Source organism: Microcebus murinus, chromosome 8 (assembly GCF_040939455.1).
Source record: "Microcebus murinus isolate Inina chromosome 8, M.murinus_Inina_mat1.0, whole genome shotgun sequence".
NCBI classification, from domain to species: domain Eukaryota; kingdom Metazoa; phylum Chordata; class Mammalia; order Primates; family Cheirogaleidae; genus Microcebus; species Microcebus murinus.
This window is the reverse complement of record NC_134111.1, coordinates 58,490,554-58,510,009: the sequence shown is the minus strand read 5'-3', so window position 1 is coordinate 58,510,009 and position 19,456 is coordinate 58,490,554. Positions and strand designations below refer to the sequence as shown.

Below are 19,456 nucleotides of genomic sequence, written 5' to 3'. Positions count from 1 at the left end.
GAGGACAGTTAATGTTCTGAAACAACTAGCTATAACCAGTATGATACTAATGAACCCATAGACTTCAAATAATAAACCACATGCCACAAAGCAAAATTACATATCATTCATAGGGATCTAATGCTTATAACCTGCAAAACAGTGTCTACAGATTTCCATATTTTTATGTGCTGATAGCAAATATCAATTTATGAATAAAGTTTTATTTCATATTTTTTTTACCATTGAAGGTATGTTTTAACATTAAGGTAAAATTAAAGTAATATTTTAAAATACATGTCCCAAAGTATGTGGTGGTGGTGGTGGTGTTTGTTTTTTTTTTAACTCTTCTTTCAATATATTGTCTTTATGTGTTAGGTTCATATATGGAAATGTGGCTTTTGCATACAATTATGGAAACAATTGCTTTTATTTGTGGCAGAAACTTGTACTATATGAGAGGTGGCTGGCATGGGAATCAGTGCAGCTATCTGGTAGATGAAAATTTAAGCAGAGATAAGACCTAATTTTTTCAGCACTTAGAAATTTATAAATATTTTATAAATAAAAAGCAATATATTTTGATTGATTCATTCAAATGGGTATGAGTCATTAAGGTAATATCACAAAGAGGTGTAAATAGTCTATTTTTATCGACCCCAAACAATAATCTCAATGTTTTGTTTTAATCATTTTCTTATAAATATTTGTATATTAAGACTGCAAAGAGTAAGTGTTTTGAAGTGGGGAGATGGGAGTTAAGGAGAAACAGTGACCTCCTTAGATTTTCAGCTTATCTTATCAGATGATCTCCAGATCCATCAACCTTCACAGACGTGAGCCCCAGGGCTTTCCACCTAGAAACCCGAGGACCTGAGCTCTCTTTCAAGTCTAGGAAGCCAGCAACCTGCTGCCCCACAGAGCTAGTTGGTCCACTGCTTATATCTTAAGAACTTCAAAAACAAAACAAAGACATAGGAAAGCACCACCTAATCTGGTGACTGATTGAACAACATTTAGATGGCTCCAAGCCTTTTAAATACAAACATTTCAAGTTTACAGAGTTCTAACAAGTTTGATTCCTAAAGACCATGTCCAGAGTGAGAAAATAATTTTCCTTAAAACTCATACACATCTTCACATATGTTAGGAGCTAGATATATTCAAAATCAAGTGAATCCTGTGATTAGAACTGGATAGATTTACTCATGTAACATAAGTGACTAAAATGACCGAAATGAGCAATAAATCAGAATTTCTACATTAGGATATTGGCACTTGAGAGATTTACAGTATATGTCTCCTGAGAAAAACAGTGCAGTAGAACGTTTCCTTATTGTTAGAAATTTGTAAAAATTATTTTTTCGCAAACCAATTATCCTTATTTTCATTTTGAATAAAAACTAGATAGTCTAAGTCTAGCTCTTCCTCTTAGTAATTTCTTGTCACATTGGCAGAAGACCATTCATGTGAAAACCTCAGATTTTGGTCTGTGAGCAAATGCAGGAGAAGAGATTGGAAGCCTGAGCAGGGAAAGCAGGAGCTACTGTTCAGATTGTCACAGGGATTTTCAGACTTTTCGCTTCTGGGTGTTGCTGGTTGCTACAATCTAACCTCCCATCTCCTTGAAAACCACTTCAGTTTCTGATGAAATGCTACTCAGTTAATTTATACATCTGCTGTCTTGCTACCTTCCTAAGGACTACAGGCAGAACTATGATCCACTGACTGTTTTAAATTTGATTGGACTTAAAAACAGATGACTCATTTGTATGTGGAATTTAGAAAGAGTGGAACTCATAGAAGTATTTGTAGAAATTGCAGTTGCCAGGGGTTGGGGGAGAGAGGGAAGGTGGTAAAAGGATGCAAAGTTTCAGTTAAATAGGAATAAGTTCTGGATCTATTGTATAGCGTGGTGACTATAGTTAATAGTGTATATGTGAAAATTGCTGAGATTAGGTTTTAAATGCTCTTATCATAAAAAAAGTTTGTGAGGTGATAGATGTGTTAATAAGCTTGATTTGATGATTTCACATTGCATACGTATATCAAAACATCATGTTGTACACCATAAATATATATAATTTTATTTGTCAATTATGCCATAATAAAACTGGGAAAAAATAAAGGTGTAATTTAAAAAATATTCTGGGGAAACAAGCAAATGGTTGAAGATTGGGGAAAGTGGGACCAATAAATCCTCCAAGGAGAGGCATACAGTAGTATTTTAAAAAATAACACTATCCTTCATTATTAATCTTATTAATATAGGTAATTTCTTGACTCCCATTAATCCAGCTAAATTATATGAGAACTAGATGGGTAAATCTAAAAACCTTACAGTTTAGTACAATAAACTAGACACACAAAAGCACAGACTTTATGATTATATTTATATGAAGTTTAGAAAAAGCAGTAAGCTATAGTGATAATCAGAATCATCGTGGTTGTGAGGGATTACCTGGAAAGTGGCAAGAGTGAATTTCCTGGCAAAATGGGAAAATTCTGTATCTTTAATGGGTTAGTGGTTACATGGCATGCATATAAAATATTACACATATGCACTTGATAAATATATACAAAACTAATGGGAATGTGCTATACTATTTTGGACACTTTGCTAGTCAGTTTTACATTTTGATAGCTGAATAGCACTTTCCATTATATGAGTATATTTTATTTTATGTAACCAATACTCTATTATTGCATATTTGTTTCCAAGTTTCACTAAAATGATTGCATAAGCATTCTTTTAACTAAATTGTGGATATTATTTATTCTTAGAGTAAATTTCTGGAAGTAAATTGCTGGATCAAAACTGCATATTTTAAAGCATTTTCCTTTTCTATATTTTAAAAAATTATAAAATGTAATACTGATCATAGGAAGGGAAAATTATAGAAGTTTATAAGAAAAAAATTAATTTTCTCATATTCCCTATCTCATATGTCTTTAAATAGGTTACCAATGTTAAGTTGTGTTTTCTACTAGGGTTTCTTTTAAATTCTCCTTTTAATAAAAGTGGATCAAATTCCTCAGATTACTTTGTAACTTATTCTTATTCCATTTATTCATATCTCTTAGCATGAATGTCTTTCCAGACCAGAACAGAGATCTCACTCATTCATGAGCTGCAAAAGATGACTATAATTTATTCAACTATCCTGCTACTGAAGAACATGAATATTGCTTCAAATATTTTTGCTATTATAAACATTACTGCAATTAACATTTTGAAATCTTTTGATATGTATTCCCAACTTGTTCTCCAGCAGTTACCATTTTTGCATTTCCACCAGCACTGGGAATGCTTCCCTTTAGCTGTACCATCATTGAGCATTATTTTTGATCTCATGCCAATCTAAAAGGCAAAAAATGGTATCTTGTTGTTTTAATTTGCATTTCTTTGATTACTAATTAGGTTGAACTTTTTCGTGTGTTCATTGGTCAATTTGCATTTCTTTTGTGCAATGCCTGCTTGGGTCTTTTATGTACTTTTTTCATTAAAGTGTCTTTTTTTGATTAAATAGATTATATAACTGTCATATGCTGCAAATATTTCTGTCCATTTGACCTTTGTTTATGACTTCTCTTTATGGGTCTTTAGGACTTTATAGGTATTAAATAATTTTTACATTCAGTATTTTGATGTGTGTATGTCTGCCTCTACTGTCATACTTAGGGCTTTTCTAACTTACGGTTTTATAATTTCTTTCTAATCTAGAAATATTGATATATATTACAAAATAGGGCTCTATTCTTTTCAAAAGATTAGACAGTTCTAAATCATCTTTTGCAGAGTATTAAATGTTTCTCTGGTCCATTCATTTCTCTATTCCTAGTTGTTTTAATTATTATAGCTTTACCACATATATCTGTTAGGGCATATACTTGCCTTCATTACTTTTAAAACATTTTCTTATTTAATATATTTATTATTCCAAGAGAATTCAAAAATAAATTGATCAGGTTCCTTGCCCCTCCCTCACATCAAAGAAAATAGCATTGAGATTTTGATTGAAGTTATGAGTAGTTTTTAATAATGAGAATACTAGGATGGAAAGTATGTATTTGTGGAACTTGGTATATCTCATTTATTCAATTCTTTGCCTCAGTAAATTTTGAATGGCTTTTTTCCCCATACAAGTCCAGCACTATTTTGCTAAGTTTATTCCTAGGTTTAATATGGTGATTAGTATGGGATCTCTTTATCCTCATACTTTCTTGGGTATAGACATATTTGTAATCAGCTTCCTTACTGCATATTTTTTAGGTTGAATGATTATAAGTTTATTTTGGATTTTACGAATTGTGAGATCATCTATAAATAGTTATGGTTTCAGCTTTCCCTTTTCTCTTACTCCATCAATTGCTGTCTTTTATTTCATTTTCCTTATGTATGGTGTTGACTGGAATGTCTAGAATAATTGGGAATAGTAAGAATGATAACAGGTATTCTTGCACTGTTTCTGGTGATTCTTCTGGTTTACTACTAAATGTGTTGACTGTTGCCTTAATATCTTCGAATTTATAACTTATAGGACATTTTAAATTGAAATATTGTTAACAAAAAGCAAAGCACACATATTAAAGATTTCAGACTGTAATACAGGAATTCAAATGGAGAGTGAAAAGAATGTTTTTCATTCCTTCCATTTTTTTCTTTTCCTCAGTGGCTGCTTTTCTTTTCTCCCTCCTTTCCTTCCTTGGTATCTTATTTGTTGTATATTTGGCTACATAAAAAAACCCTAAATTTATGTGACATAAGGCGATAATGTTATAAGAAGTTATTTGCAATATATGTAAGAAGGGACTAATTTCAAAATTATTTGAAGGACTCTAAGAATTAATAAAAATAGACAAGCAACCAGTAGGAACAGGAAAAGCATGTGTAGTAAAAAAGCATGTGTAGTTCTTAAAAAAAAAAAAAAAGGTAAATTGAGGCGGGAGCAGTGGTGTACACCTGTAGTCCCAGCTGCTCTCGAGGCTGAGGTAGGACGATCCCTTGAACCCAAGAGTTCAGGGATATAGTGCACTGTGATCACACCTGTGAATAGCCACTATACTATACTCTAGCCTGGGCAAACATAGAAAAACCCCTTCTCTTTAAAAGTACAAATGAAAAAGAAATAATGAAAAGATGTTAAATTGTACTAATTGTTTGGCTAACTGATTTTTGGAAAGACATCCATAGATTTAACCAAAACTACAAGTTTCTTTAGATGGGTGAGTGATAGATACAATTTATCCCTATGCATTTGGCAATATGAAGCGGACACCCAGCAGCACCCCCATGTGGAAGACAAATGTTAAACTTCACAGGTCACTATTTACCATATAGTCCATGACACACCATAGGGTGGGGATTTTTCCTTGATAAGCCTGACTCCTTCCATTCTTGAGGGTTGAGGGAAAAGTATAAGATCTCCTTTGGTTTCTCCCAAGTGTTCTGGAAAGCCTGGCCATATGCTTACCTGATCAACAGGCACAAATATATTACTGATGATTTACTGTGAATGAGTTTGTCTTCCTTTGTGTATAAAACCATAGTGGCCAGATTTTAGTTTTTCATATAGTTTTCCTCAAAAGGAACCAGGACTCCTTGAAGAATGCCAATGAGCTTGAAATACTACAAATAGCCTTTGAAAGGCTATTTTCAAAGACATCTATAGGTTGGAACAAAGGAGCCAGATTGGAGGACTCTCACTGGTTAGTCGGTGACAAATTTAAGTATTAAAATGGAAACAAAAATTTTAGTTAATTGAAATGTTCAATCTGTAAAAGGGCATAACTTCATAGTATAATCAAAGGGAATAAACAATCTCAATATGTTAAAGTAGCATTTTCAAAGTGTGATTCAGGGACTCTTCCAGAGGCCTAGTGAGGTCAGAACTGTTTTCATAATATTATTATACTAAGAGTGTATTTCACTTTCATTCTCTCCCAAGGATACAGTGGAATTTTCCAGAGGCTACAGGATATATAGTGACACCCTTGCCCTAATGGAGTATCTACTTTGAATTCTTGTGCTTTAAAAAGTGTTTTAATTTCTAATATAATACATGTAGATAGATATAACTTACATAAACCAAAGTTCTTTGGGGCCCTCAATCTTTAAGAGTTCATACCAGGCTATGAAACTGAAGAGTCTGGAAACTACCATACTAGAGAAAAGTAAATCTTGCTAACATCGGTTAATCAGTTAGTAGTTACAGAAAAGGGATAGGGAGAATCATTCTCTTTATAAAGGCATACAGAACAGAACACTTTGGCTCAAATACTGTCACTCTATTGGTTGGTTTAAGTGGTGATTATAGTAATGGTGATGAATGTTTGGTTTTCTAAGACATATGAAATGTTTGATACTCAAAGGAAAAAAAAGCCTGTTGAATTGATACTTTGAGGCTATTGATTGTTAGGTCACTGGTTGATTCTAGAAGTGGACTCCAGGAAGACCCAGAATCTGAGCCTTCTAAGAAATGACAGGCCTGAAAAATGGATTGTGGATTCACCCCATCTCACCTACCATAATCATTGAGAAAAGGGCTTTCACTCCCTCTTTTTTAGTGGTCCATTTACTTTGTGAACAATAGGCTATAGTTTGCAGAATGGTTGGGCCAAAAACCCAAAAAAACTCCCGGAGAATGCAGGCAAGGAACATGTTAAAGCACCTGAAAGTCCTTGCTCCAATCCGAGGAGACCATTCTGCATAATTCCATGGCTAAAAGGCCAGGAGAAGTTGCTGCTTTCTGTTGTTTTTAGCACTCAGGTCATTTCTGCATCTCTTTCTGTGGATTTTTTTTCTCCTCTCCTGCACCATATATTTTTTAATGAGCCTTTTTATTGAGATAAAGTACACATATATAATATATAATTCACCCTCTTTACCATTTTTAAGTATCACAGATCAGTGATAATAAATACATTTATATTCTGTTTTTTCCTTCCTTCCTTCTTCCCTCCTGGGCTATATTTTTCTGCTTCTTTGCATACCTCGTAACTTTGAATTGGATGAGAGATACTGTGAATCTTATCATTTAGAGTTGCTGGATATTTTTGTATTTCTGTAAATTTTTCTCTTTTTTTTTTTTTTTTTTTTTTTTGAGACAGTCTTGCTCTGTTGCCTGGGCTACAGTGCAGTGGTGTCATCATAGCTCACTGCAACCTCAAACTCCTGGGCTCAAGTGATTCTCCTGCCTCAGCCTCCCAGGTAGCTGGGACTATAGGCATGTGCCACTATGCCCAGCTAATTTTTCTATTTTTTTTTTCTGTAGAGATGGAGTCTCACTTGTCTGGTCTCAAACTACTGACCTCCAGCAATTCTCCCACCTTGGCCTCCCAAAGTGTTAGGATTACAGGTGTGAGCCCCTACTTCTGGCCTCCGGTAAATATTCTTGAGCTTTGTTCTAGAATGCAGTTAAATTACTTGAAAACAGTGTGATTTTTTGGGGGGGGGATATCTGCTCTTAAGCTTTGTTAGATGTGCTCACAGCAGCCTTTAGTCAGCTCATTAATGAGACAATAGTCTTCTAAACTCTCTCCATAATGTCCCATGAATTTTAATGTTTTTCTATTTTGGCTGGTAGGAGGATCTGGGTGATCTCTGAGCATTGTTAAGTTCATCCTTGGAGTAGTTCTTATCCTGGCCTCACGCACATGTTGATCAAATGCTCAGCTGAAGAATTGAAGGACCTCTGCAAACCTGCAGAGTTTACTCTAAGTAGCCTTTTAGTCTTCAGTAAATGCACAGTGAACTCTGGTCACCTTGGCCTTCCTAGACCTCAATTCTTCCCCAACTCAGGGAAAGCACCAGGGTTCTCCTGCCTGCACTGTGGCCTGGAAACTGAAGATACATGGTTCATTTTATTGGCTTCCTCTCTCAGGGATCACTGTCCTAGGCTACCTGATGTCCAATGCCTGAAAACAGCTGTTCCGTATACCTTATGTGCTTTTGTAGTTGTTTTGGGCAGAAGATAAAACCAGTCCCTGTCATTCTTTTTTGGACAGAAGCAGAAATTTTGGAAGTCTTTTTTGTTTTATTTTGTCTTTTTAAGTCTAAAATTCTTTTACTTTGAGAGTCAAGGTTGAAATGGTCTTTTACCACAACAATTATTTTTTGGCCTGTGTGTAAAGATAACTGATAAAAATTTCACCACAATTTTAAAAAGTTCGAATGTGGTAAGATCCAGGATGATATTTCTTTCTAGACTGGCAGGAGTTCATGTTTTCCGCTCACAGTAATCGTACTTGTGCTTCCCTTTTGCACGTGTGTTACTTCACCAGGAATGTATATTTCCTTTCCTTTCAGTGCCCTTAACAACTTGTTACAAACTCACTTCTGTTAATGAATTCTATTTTTTCCCCATTACTTTACTTTCTCCCTATAAGTATCAAGGAGCTCCTGAGGGATACCAGTTTATTATTACTGAAATGTTGCTTTGTTCTTGGAATCCTTCATACATTGAATATCCTCAGATTCCAAGTATTTCAGGCCTGTATGGCAGGGGTTCTCTTCTATTTATTTTATTCTCCCCACCCCCTACATTCTTGGGGAAAATAGATCCAATTTTTTTTTTTCCTTTCCCATCTCAAATAGGGACTGACATGAAGGATAATCCATAAAATTACAAATGATTTTGAGTTTTAACTGTTATTCATACATTTAAGATATGGACACATGGTTTTGATTGGAAAATTTAATTTCTTTTCAGGTGATTCCAAGTATGACATGCTATGTAAAGAAGAATTTATTGAACTCAAAGATATATTCTCTGTGAAACTGAAGCGGCGTTGTTCTGTGAAACAGCAGAGAAGTGGCACTTTATTAGGTATTACACTTTTCATCTGCTTGAAAAAGGAACAGAATAAACTGAAGGATTCTACACTTGATCTTATTAATTTAAGTGAAGACCACTGTGACATATGGTTTCGACAATTCAAGAAAATTCTGGAAGGTAAGTACTCCTCATGGGAATTTTAAATGAGTCTGGTTTCCCTGATACAGATTATTAATCTAAGTATGTTATATTTGAGTACAGACAACCTTTGATTATGTTGAGATAGTTTCCTTCTATTCCTAGTTTGTGTTTTTTTTTAATCATGAGAAGTGTTGAATTTTGTCAAATGCTTTTGCTATATCAGTTGAGATAATCATATTTTTTCTCCTTCATCCTGTAAATGTGTGGTATATTACATTGATTTGTTTCATATGTTTAACCATCCTTGCATTCTAGGAATAAATCCCACTTGGTCATGGGGGGTAATCCTTTAAATATGCTACTGAATTTGGTCTGCTAGTATTTTAAGGATTTTTGTGTCAATATTCATAAAGCTTATTGGTCTGTAATTTTTTTGTAGTGTCTTAGTCTAGCTTTGGCATCAGGGTAATGCTGGCCTCATAGAGTGAGTTAGGAAGTAACCCTTGAATGACTACTTTCATGAAAAGCTTCAGTGATCTGAAATAACACAGTTCTTAAATACTTTGGTTCATTTAAGAGTTTTTGGAAATATTTATTTTTCTATTAATGTATCTCTTGAGCTTATATTACAATTTATTTTCCTTCCAATAGTACATTGATGGCAAGTGCATATACTGGACAGCTTCAAAATAAGTTTTTTTTTTTTTTTGAGACAGAGTCTTGCTTTGTTGCCTAGGCTAGAGTGAGTGCCGTGGCGTCAGCCTAGCTCACAGCAACCTCAAACTCCTGGGCTCAAGTGATCCTTCTGTCTCAGCCTCCCAAGTAGCTGGGACTACAGGCATGTGCCACAATGCCCGGCTAATTTTTTCTATATATATTAGTTGGCCAATTAGTTTCTTTCTATTTATGGAGACGGGGTCTCGCTCTTGCTCAGGCTGGTTTCGAACTCCCGACCTCGAGCAATCCGCCCGCCTCGGCCTCCCAGAGAGCTAGGATTACAGGCGTGAGCCACCGCGCCCGGCCCAAAATAAGTTTTTAAAGATGATCTTTAAGGGACCATGTTTTTTGTGCTGCCAATTGAGAATTGTCTATTTCAGCAAAGATTTTTCTAAAGGTTAATATCCAGAGGAAAGAGAACATGTTTATTAGAATATATCTCCTAATGAATTCAGTATATCTGAAATTTCTAAATGACATTTTTATATTTTGCATATAAATAAAATCCATATACAAATGTAATACAATTTGTATTTCTAGAAGTTATCAAGTTAAAATATAATCTGAGCCAGGACCAGTGGCACATACCTGTAGTTCCAGCTACTTAGAGGGCTGAGGCGGGAGGATTACTTGAATGCAGGAGTTCAAATCTAGCCTGGGTAATACAGTGAGACTCTATCTCTTAAAAAAAATTTTAAAAAGTAAACATTTAAAATCTGAGTTTAGGGTTGATTTTTTTTTTTCTTCTAGTTTTTTTCTGTTTTCCTTTTAGTCCATTTCTTCTGTTTGCCAGATTGATCAGGGTAGAGGCAGCTGATGTGGTTGATGGCATACTTTGAAGTCAGATGGCACCTGACAGCGATGGGTGCCAGACATAGAGCAGGCATATGGTGGTGATAGAAATTTCCAGGTTTGGCATCATTGATCAAGAAGACCATGAGGACCCACATTGGCTGAAGGCTGCTAGCTGTTGAGATTATGCTCACAGGAGATGAGCTGAAGTGATATCACATTAAAATTGGAAGACTCTGTTACAAAGGAGTCCCATGCTTCCATGTTAGCCTCCTGGGGACCTCCAAGGAGACTTGATTCTGTCAAGAGGCAAGAATCTGCAAAGGCTATAGTTTAGCTCATTTCTCTGAAAATAGAGAAAATGTTTAATTAACTAAAAGCCTTCCATTTTAGCAGTGGATTTTTTTTTAATAGTGTTATTTGAAATTTATATCAAGAGAATAAAAAAGTTAAAAATGAAAAATTAATTTCAGCTGAATTAAGTTTATTAACATGGCCAGGTATTCACAAGGCTTATGTGGCCTATAAAATAAGAATGTGTCGTTTGATTAGGAGAGCCAAAGCTCTTCTTTGCACTTAGGTCTGAGGAAATCTTCTCCCATAGGGTTTATGAAGGTCCGGGCTGAGGCAATTTCCTCAATATATCTCACCCATAAATCCAATAGCAAGTAAACAGATGGCATCACAACAAGGCTCATTTCAGTAAAAGCAATTTTATAAGAGTAGAGGGACTGTCAAAAACAAAAAAACAAGAAAAAAGAAAACATTGTTCAAATATTTATTCAGCTTAATGAATAATGTTTTGGTTTGTCCAGGGTTAAAATCTAGACAAATTACAAAGATGAATAAAGTACACATCTTTTAGGCTATCATCCTGTGAGAATGATACTGAAACCTTTTTGAATCTGATTTTTTTTTCTTTTTTTAAGACTAGTCAAGTGCTGAAGAGGAAAGAGTAGAACAAATAGTTTGATCTGTAACTGACTTTAAACAATCAGCAGATATAACTCACTATCTTCGGACCAGCCTCAACTTCTGATTTTGGTGAGAGTTGGAGACAGTGAAATATATGGGTCATATTCTATGGCAGGGTCTTGGAACACAGAGTGATTTTGATGATTAAAAGCAACCAGTGCAAACAAACAAATCATGGTTAAAATCCTCTAATGAAACCGAAGGCACCTAACCAAGACTGTCTGAATAAATGACTGCACTCGAGTGGACTCAGAGTCCTATAGGAGGTGCTGCCTCCTTATCCCCACTCCCCCAACAAAGATAGTTCTGGGTTAGCTTCATCATAAACAAATGAATGGTCAAGGCTCCAAAGCTCTCTGCTGATCATTGTTATGTTGACACTTTCCTTTTAAAATTGCAACACAAGTTTTTCTTAAGGCTTCTTTCACTTTCAATTCCATGTAATTCCAGTGCTCATTAAAGTGCCTATCACCTGAGAATCAAATACAATTGGCTCAAACCTCATTTTATAAGTGAAGAAAGCCCTGTGTCTTTTCATTCTCTCTGGGATGAGGTCAATTGCTAACCTTTTTCTGGGCCTCTGTGGCTCTGATTACCATGGAGTTGGGTCTATGTGTGAATTATCGTCCTGTCTCACATTTACTATCCCTATTTTGTCCTATACTGCATCTGATTTGGGAGATGATTGTTCATTTGTGTCTAAACACACACACACACACACACACACACACACACACGCACACACCCCTACCTAAGTCAACTTACATTTGGGAGGTGATTGATAGTTTACATCACAAAAATATAAATAACTTGAAGTTAAATATTAGGCACCCCTATTTTACATCCAAAGATCTTGCTTTTAACTGGCTCTGCTGGGAAAATCTGATACAATTTTAAAAACTACATTGATTTATTTTGGATTTTGTCTTTATTCAAAAATTTTTTTTTCCTGTCAGCCTTTACATCTTTCCTATTTTTTTTCTATTAAGAAAAACATAACGAAGCCATTAAAGCCTTAAGTGGTTGGTCTTTTAGTCTAATTAGTCTAACAGTTATAATTTTAGTATAGTTTAAATATTAAGGATTGTTTTCAAATGTGCACATTTATATTTTGAATTGAGGCAATGAATAAGATGTGAATTTTCAAGAAAAGGACAAATTAGCAGCATTAGGAGGAAGAAAGAACTCATATACTTGAGATTCTAAGACTAATTGACAAAGAATCAGATAATGTGGGTTTATAAATGTGAGTCTTAGAACTGTTCTATTTTTATTTGAAAGTGAGTTAAGTTTTTTCACATTGTAATGTTCAGAACATAGTTGAGCACAGCATCTTTTTTTATTCTTAGTAATGGAAAAGTCACCATAACTTTATTGACTAATAGGCAATATGGGTTAATTTACCCAATACATATTTGTATCAGGAACTGCACTAAGTGCTGGGAATATAAAATGAATGAGATATAATCCTGTATAGAACTCTTTTGTCCTGGAGACAGATAAGACAACTCGTTACATTATAAATGTGTTAAGGGCTACAATGAAGATACAAATTAACAAGGAACACAACCAATGATCATTGACTAAGAAATTCAAAACTTTAAAAAATGAAATGATGAAGACCGATATGTAGTCATTGATAAGCCTAATATGAAGTCATTGTGGCAAAAGTAATTTAAGAGTCTTTTCTGGAGAAAGTCAGTGGAGGTCTTAGCAGAAGCCTGTAGATGTGAAGAAAAAGATTTTAAAAACAAGAAAAGCTCTAAAACCTTATGTTCAAGTAATGTGGTTACAGGCATGTGCTATCAGTGCCTGGCTAATATATATATTTTTTAATCCTGAGCTCAAGCGATCATGTGTGAGCCACTGCGCTTTGCTAGTTTTCATTAAATTCTGAATGACTAATAGCACTGCTTAACTCTTCAAAGGATGTTAACATGTTAAAAGGAAATCTTTTAAAACCAAACCTCCAATTTTATCAAACTTAGAACAAAAACATAGGTATATGGAAACATAGATATCATGTAAAATCTGCTTAATAAAGAATAGGAAAAATACCATTTATCTTAAAACTAGAACATGCTAGTTTGACATTTTCAGCCATTTCCTTTCCAGCAAGTGTCAGTGTGAAAAACTTACCATGAGTGAATGTCTGCACACATAACAAACTGTAGCATTGGACACCCACAAACTTCACTCAACAGAAGAAGCAGAGAATATTGAAATGATCAAATGAAAAAAAGAAATTGAAAATAGAATAGGGTACTATCAAAGGATAGCATTGTTATGAGTATGTATGTGTGAATTTCATTTTTTAAAAGTTCATCCTTCTTAGGACTTATTCCTTAGTCTGAGAATTGAAAGGTTCTATTAAATAGGTCTGGGTGGGCCCAAGGCCTGGATCTCCTTTAGAAGACCCTGCACTGATTCTAATGTATTACCAGGGCCAAGAACCATGAACGTGCAAGATATGAACAATGCAGCATGCCACACTTACCAAAGATACCTTTGCGGGGATTAATTATATGCGACTGAATATTCTATGTTCTTGTTATTCCAAATATTCTTAAGGATTAACCAGTATCTATTCCTGAGTTATATAAAGTTATAACTTATTTGCCATGAGTTTTACCACACAACTGGTTCAGATGATCTTGGTGAAGGTTGGTGGAAGCCTGCCAAAGTTTCCCTTCCAGTTCCTCTTCATCTATTAATAACATCAGCTCCAACTCAGTCACTACCCTTTCAGTGGACAGCAAACGAGAATTATCTCTTTAGAAACAATCATTCTGTTTATTCTTGGGAATTGTGAGACCAGGCAGTCTTCCCAAGGGCTGCTCACTGGCCTCTGTAGCATTTTTATCCTAAGGGAGGGATATATTTTTGAAAGTCATTACTTTTATATCTAAAAAAACAATGTCTCATGTAAGAAAATTATATTTCTGCTTCAATCATTGACATAGTATCTTGAAAAGAGGAGTTAAGTATATTCATTGTCAAGTTATATATTTCAAATCCTTCAGCTAGAAAGAAGCCCTCTGACTGTTTTGTATAACAAGACTGATTTGGAGAAACAATTTAGGTAGCTTTGTCAGATCTTATTATATGATTATATTTAAAGTGCTAAATGAAGATTTGCTAAATGTTTCTAATAAAATATTGAATTAGATTTTCATGCTGTTAACATTTCTTCCTTTACAAAATTATAGAGCAATCATTATTTTAAAAATTTAAATCTTAATGCTAATGGCTGGCATTTATTAAACGTTTACTATGTGCCACTTTTGTAAGCAACTTTTATGAATTATCTCATTAAATCCTCATAATAATAGCATCAAGAACTACCAATGTTTTCATGTAAAAAAGAGAATAAAGTTACTTATTTTATGAGTTTTGTTGTAACGTTTGAGGAGTGAAAACAATGCATGACTTAGCTCATAGTAAAATTAATATTATTATAACCATCATCATCTCTTAGCATATACAGGAGAAAATAAAGGTTTAAATAGTTTAAAGATTTGTTAATCTGAGGTTAAGCAACTAGTAAGTGGTGGAGGAAATGGGAACAAATCCATATGTGTCTGAATCCAGAGCATGAGCCTTCAACTAACTGATGGCATAGTCTACAATATTTAAATATCTCCTATATAGGTTATTAAGTATGAAATGTCCGATTCCCTTAGGTACTAAGTTTCACAGTTGATATCTCTGACATTTTATTTTGACACTTGTTTTATTTTTGTTGTGAAGGTACATCTTCAGTCTTTCAAACACATGGTTTGGCTTGTGATCTTTCAAAAAAAATTTTTAGAGCAATTTTTGTTCTGAAAAAGGGTAAGTCAAAAATTGATGTTGTTTTCCAATATGAGTTCTGTCACAGAACCAATGCAGCACAAACAGCTTTGAAATATCAATGAAGTGTTTGGGAAGTATGTGGCTAATGAACAACAGTACTCGATAGTTCGAGAAGTTCCATTCTGGTGATTTTAATCTTGAACATGAGTTATGTGTGCAACCTGAGACTAAGATGGATAATGATGAGCTGAAAGCTGTAGTGGAAGCAAATCCATCTCAACCTAGGCGTGAATGAATACCAAGTTTTGACATTACTATTCCAACAACATTGGACCATTTGAAACAAATTGACAAGGTAAAGAAGCTGGATACTTGGGTACCGAGTGAATGAAACAAGCGTCAGAAGAGAAATCCCCTGAAAGCTTGCCTTTCTTTGCTGTCACGACATAAAGGTGAACCATTTCTAGATTGTATTGTTAACATGGATGAAAAATGGATTCTTTTTGACAGTTGCAAGCATTCAGCACAATGGTTAAATAAAGATGAAGTGCTGAAACACAATCCAGAACCAAATATTCATCAGAAAAAGCTACTGGTCTCTGTTTGGTGGTCCAGTGCTGGTATTATCCATTACAGCTTCATGAAACCTAGTCAATCAGTTACAGTGGACGTCTTCTGCAGCCAACTGGATGAAAATGATGAGGATGCTTATGTGAGGTGACACTGATAACCACTACACTACAGAAACAACTGAGGATGCTTATGATTAAGCAGCCAGGATTGGTCAATAGAGACAGGCCAATCCTCTTGGAAGACAACATTCTACCATGTGTTGCACAAACAATGCTGCTCAAACTCTACAGGCTGGACTTGGAAACTCTCTGTCATCCATCATATTCACCAGACCTTGCACAAACTGATGATCACTTCTTCCCGACTTTGGACCCCTTCTTGCAAAGAAAAACACTCAATTCTCAACAAGCTGTGGAAAACGCCTTTCATGATTTCATGGCCACTTGCTCCCCAGGCTGCTTTGCTGCTGGCATAAACAAGCTACCATTAAGATGGCAAAACTGTGTTGATAGTTTAGGCACATACTTTGATTATTGTATCTCAAAAAGCAGTACAATTAAACTAAACTTTTGATTCAAAATCGGACATTTCATATTTAATTACCTAATATTTATTGTACAGTTTAGACTCTACCCTGAACAAAGGACTTCAGGCATTTGTTAGGAAATATCTGTATCATCTGGTGTGAAGATCCCTCTCTAATATTGTTTTCCCAACATTATGATTCAGAACTCTAGACTCTTGGGGCAGACAATATTTAGGGTGAGCAGTAATATTATAATGCATTTCTCAAAAAAAATTCCTCAATATTGTCACTATTAGAGTTTTCTCCAATGCCTTGGGCTCAATTGGGTGTGAATTATGGAAAAGATGACAGACATTTCTTTTTGTTAACCTAAAGGAATTTTAAAAACACATATGAACACACTGGTTTGTAACTGATTACTAGGCTTTAGCAGAATGTCCTAAGGAAAATACAAATTCTATAAGCCTTATAGGAGAAATTAAAAGTTGAATCAATCCTTAGATAAGAGTATAATGGATTTTCACTTAACAACTTTTGTCACTGAAAAGAAATGAAGTAAAAAGTAATAAAGCAGCACTCTCACAGTATGCATAAGTAGGAAATACATATTTCATACTAAGCAACAAATCATTATTAAGCCCCCTGGCATTCATTAGACTACCATTAATGATAATGAAATTGTGTTATTTATATAAATATATGTAACTCTATAAGACTTTTATTATAATCTTATATGAATATATTTGTTGCTGTTTGAGGCAGGTAGTTGGATATTTGCAATGGCTTCAGCATTGTAACAGTTTTCAAATCAACCATTTTTTCCTCATTTATCATTAAAGCAAACATCTATTTTTTACATTTAAAAAATACTTACGTGGAAAATTACATATTTTGAAAAAGTACATTTTCTGTTTCTACTGTTTATGTACCTTAGTTCTTTTTCCAATGAAAAGAGAAGAGATGGACAAAGATGAAGCCTGTTTGTGTGGTCAAGTTCCTGGGCTCTTTGAAGCATCCAGTGCCAGGCTTTGTTCTCTTGTACCTTGGTGCTTTGCTACTTGCCAATTAAGTTGCAAAGCTCGGAGCTTCCCTTGACCTATAGTGCCCCTCATCTATTGTTTTCTCAGTGAAATCCAGTTTGAAGTTCAAGGTCTGGTATAAACCAGAGAATCCTCTGCAAAGCTGACTGTACCACGTAGCACAATCAGGCTATTTCCTGGCACTGTTCATGCTCTGCACATCATCATTTAAATTCTAATTGTGAGCTCACATAGCTGATACTTTACTAGACTGTAATTCTTTTTAGCACAGAGATTTTTAAGCACTTGGAATAGGGGTTCATGTGTAGTAAGTGCTCGATAAATGTTTGCTGTTATTTTCTATTAATATAACACTTGGCACAGTGCCTGACTCAGTAAATGCTGGTGAAATAAACTGAGTATTTTGCTTGTCTATATGATTTTAGGCATATCTTTGTTGCTTTTGACATAAACCAACTAACTCATTAAATCTTTATCACAACACTTTTATTGTGGTCAAGATTTTTTTTTTTAATCTTCCATAGATGCCTGGCTAAGGAAACAGAACTCTGAGAAATTGGTTAAGGTGGGTTATAAAGTACTGAAGCAAGATTTAAATCCAGGATTTTCTAATCCAGAAACCTATTTGTTCTTTACTACACTGCACTGCCTCTCAGCAAAAAGATTTAAATAATTAATCTTTTTTTTTTTTTTTTTTAAGAGTAAGTATTGTTTTATTGAAAGGCAGGGTATAATGGACTATACTACATATTTGGGACTAAATATATTGTTAAGTATATTTAAAAAGGCCGTGATATCACTGGAAATGGAGTTCATCAAGGAGCCATGCAGGTTAAAGAATTTCTAGAAGTTAAGAAGCTGATGGAATTGGTTAGCAGGGAAAGCCAGCTGGTGGTGAACCTTTAATGTTGGCCAAAGAGAGGGTCCTCTGAAATCTTAAAGGGACAGGGCACGACCGGTAGGCTCCAAACCAGTCTGATGCCAAACTTTTACCAGTGTGGTGTTTTTTTGTTGTTTCAAAAGGAAAAGTGTCATTCTTTAGACACTTCTGAATTGTCTGAATGTTGTATCAAAAATAAAGATTTTCAATTTTGTAATAATCAAAAGACTCAAGTTCAGACTCCACAAATTTTTGTTCTGATCCTGTTTAAACTGTATATATTAGTGACGCTGTCAGCAGTCGGGTGACTTACTCAGCCCTAGCCCACCAGATGTGTGGGAAGGATGTCACCCTAGATAGCTTGGCTAGGTTCTCTACCTCCTTTTACTTAAATGAATGGAAAATACCTTGGTGCGTTTATGAATGAGTCATTGTAACTGAGGGGATTTTTATTTGGATAATCTGAGTTTGGTTCCTAGCTTTTCCACTTATGAATACTTAGCTGTATACCTTATCTTTATGTCTTCTACAAGGCTTTGGCCTCCTATCTGTAAAGTTAAGTTGATGTCAGTCTTGATAAGTTATTAAGATACTTAAATATATAATGTATATAAAATAGCAGGCACTCAGTGAAGGGTAACCCTTATTATTATTGTATAGGTATCCAAGTTTTTGTTGAGCTTTGATAGAACCCATAGCCTCAAACCCTTTAGCCCTTCAAGACTAAGCATCATCTTTGCAGAGAAGAGAGTGAGAGGGATTTTATACTAATAGAATTAATCATCATTACCATCATTGTCATGATTTCTTGGTGTATCAGGGGGCATACCAGGTGTTTCACATATACCAACAGGTGTTAATTTCACAACATCCCGGAGACAGGTACCATTACTACCATTATACAGATGGGGAAAGGAGACACCAATAGGGTGAAGAATTCTCTCAAGATAATATAGTTAGAAAGTTGTGGAACTGGTATTCAAACTCAGGCATTATGGACCTATAGTCCATATTCTTAACTCACCATGTTCTCCTGACATTTTAAAAGTTAGGAGGCATATTCCATAGTCAATAATGTTGCTGCAAAGAGAATCTAATTTTAAATGTGGTGAATCTACTAGCTGCTGTCTTTGGTATATCGGTCAGATTGTGCTATCCTTATCACTTATTGCTTGATTGCTTATATAACTGGGTATCAAATATATAAAAATTCAAAAAGTGAGAGGTACCAATAGCATAATTTACAGTTAATACAAATGTA

At 34.8% G+C, this 19,456-nt stretch overlaps 1 protein-coding gene across 2 annotated transcripts in view; it reads left to right on the top strand.

Moving 5' to 3' along the window:
* Window positions 1-19,456, top strand: part of CERKL (CERK like autophagy regulator) — a 104,478-nt gene that overhangs the window by 40,777 nt on the left and 44,245 nt on the right. For both annotated transcript variants that reach the window (XM_012785813.2, XM_012785811.2), the window contains exon 2: window positions 8,691-8,933. In XM_012785813.2, the coding sequence (XP_012641267.2) occupies window positions 8,691-8,933 (243 nt within the window). The remainder of the gene's footprint in view (window positions 1-8,690; window positions 8,934-19,456) is intronic.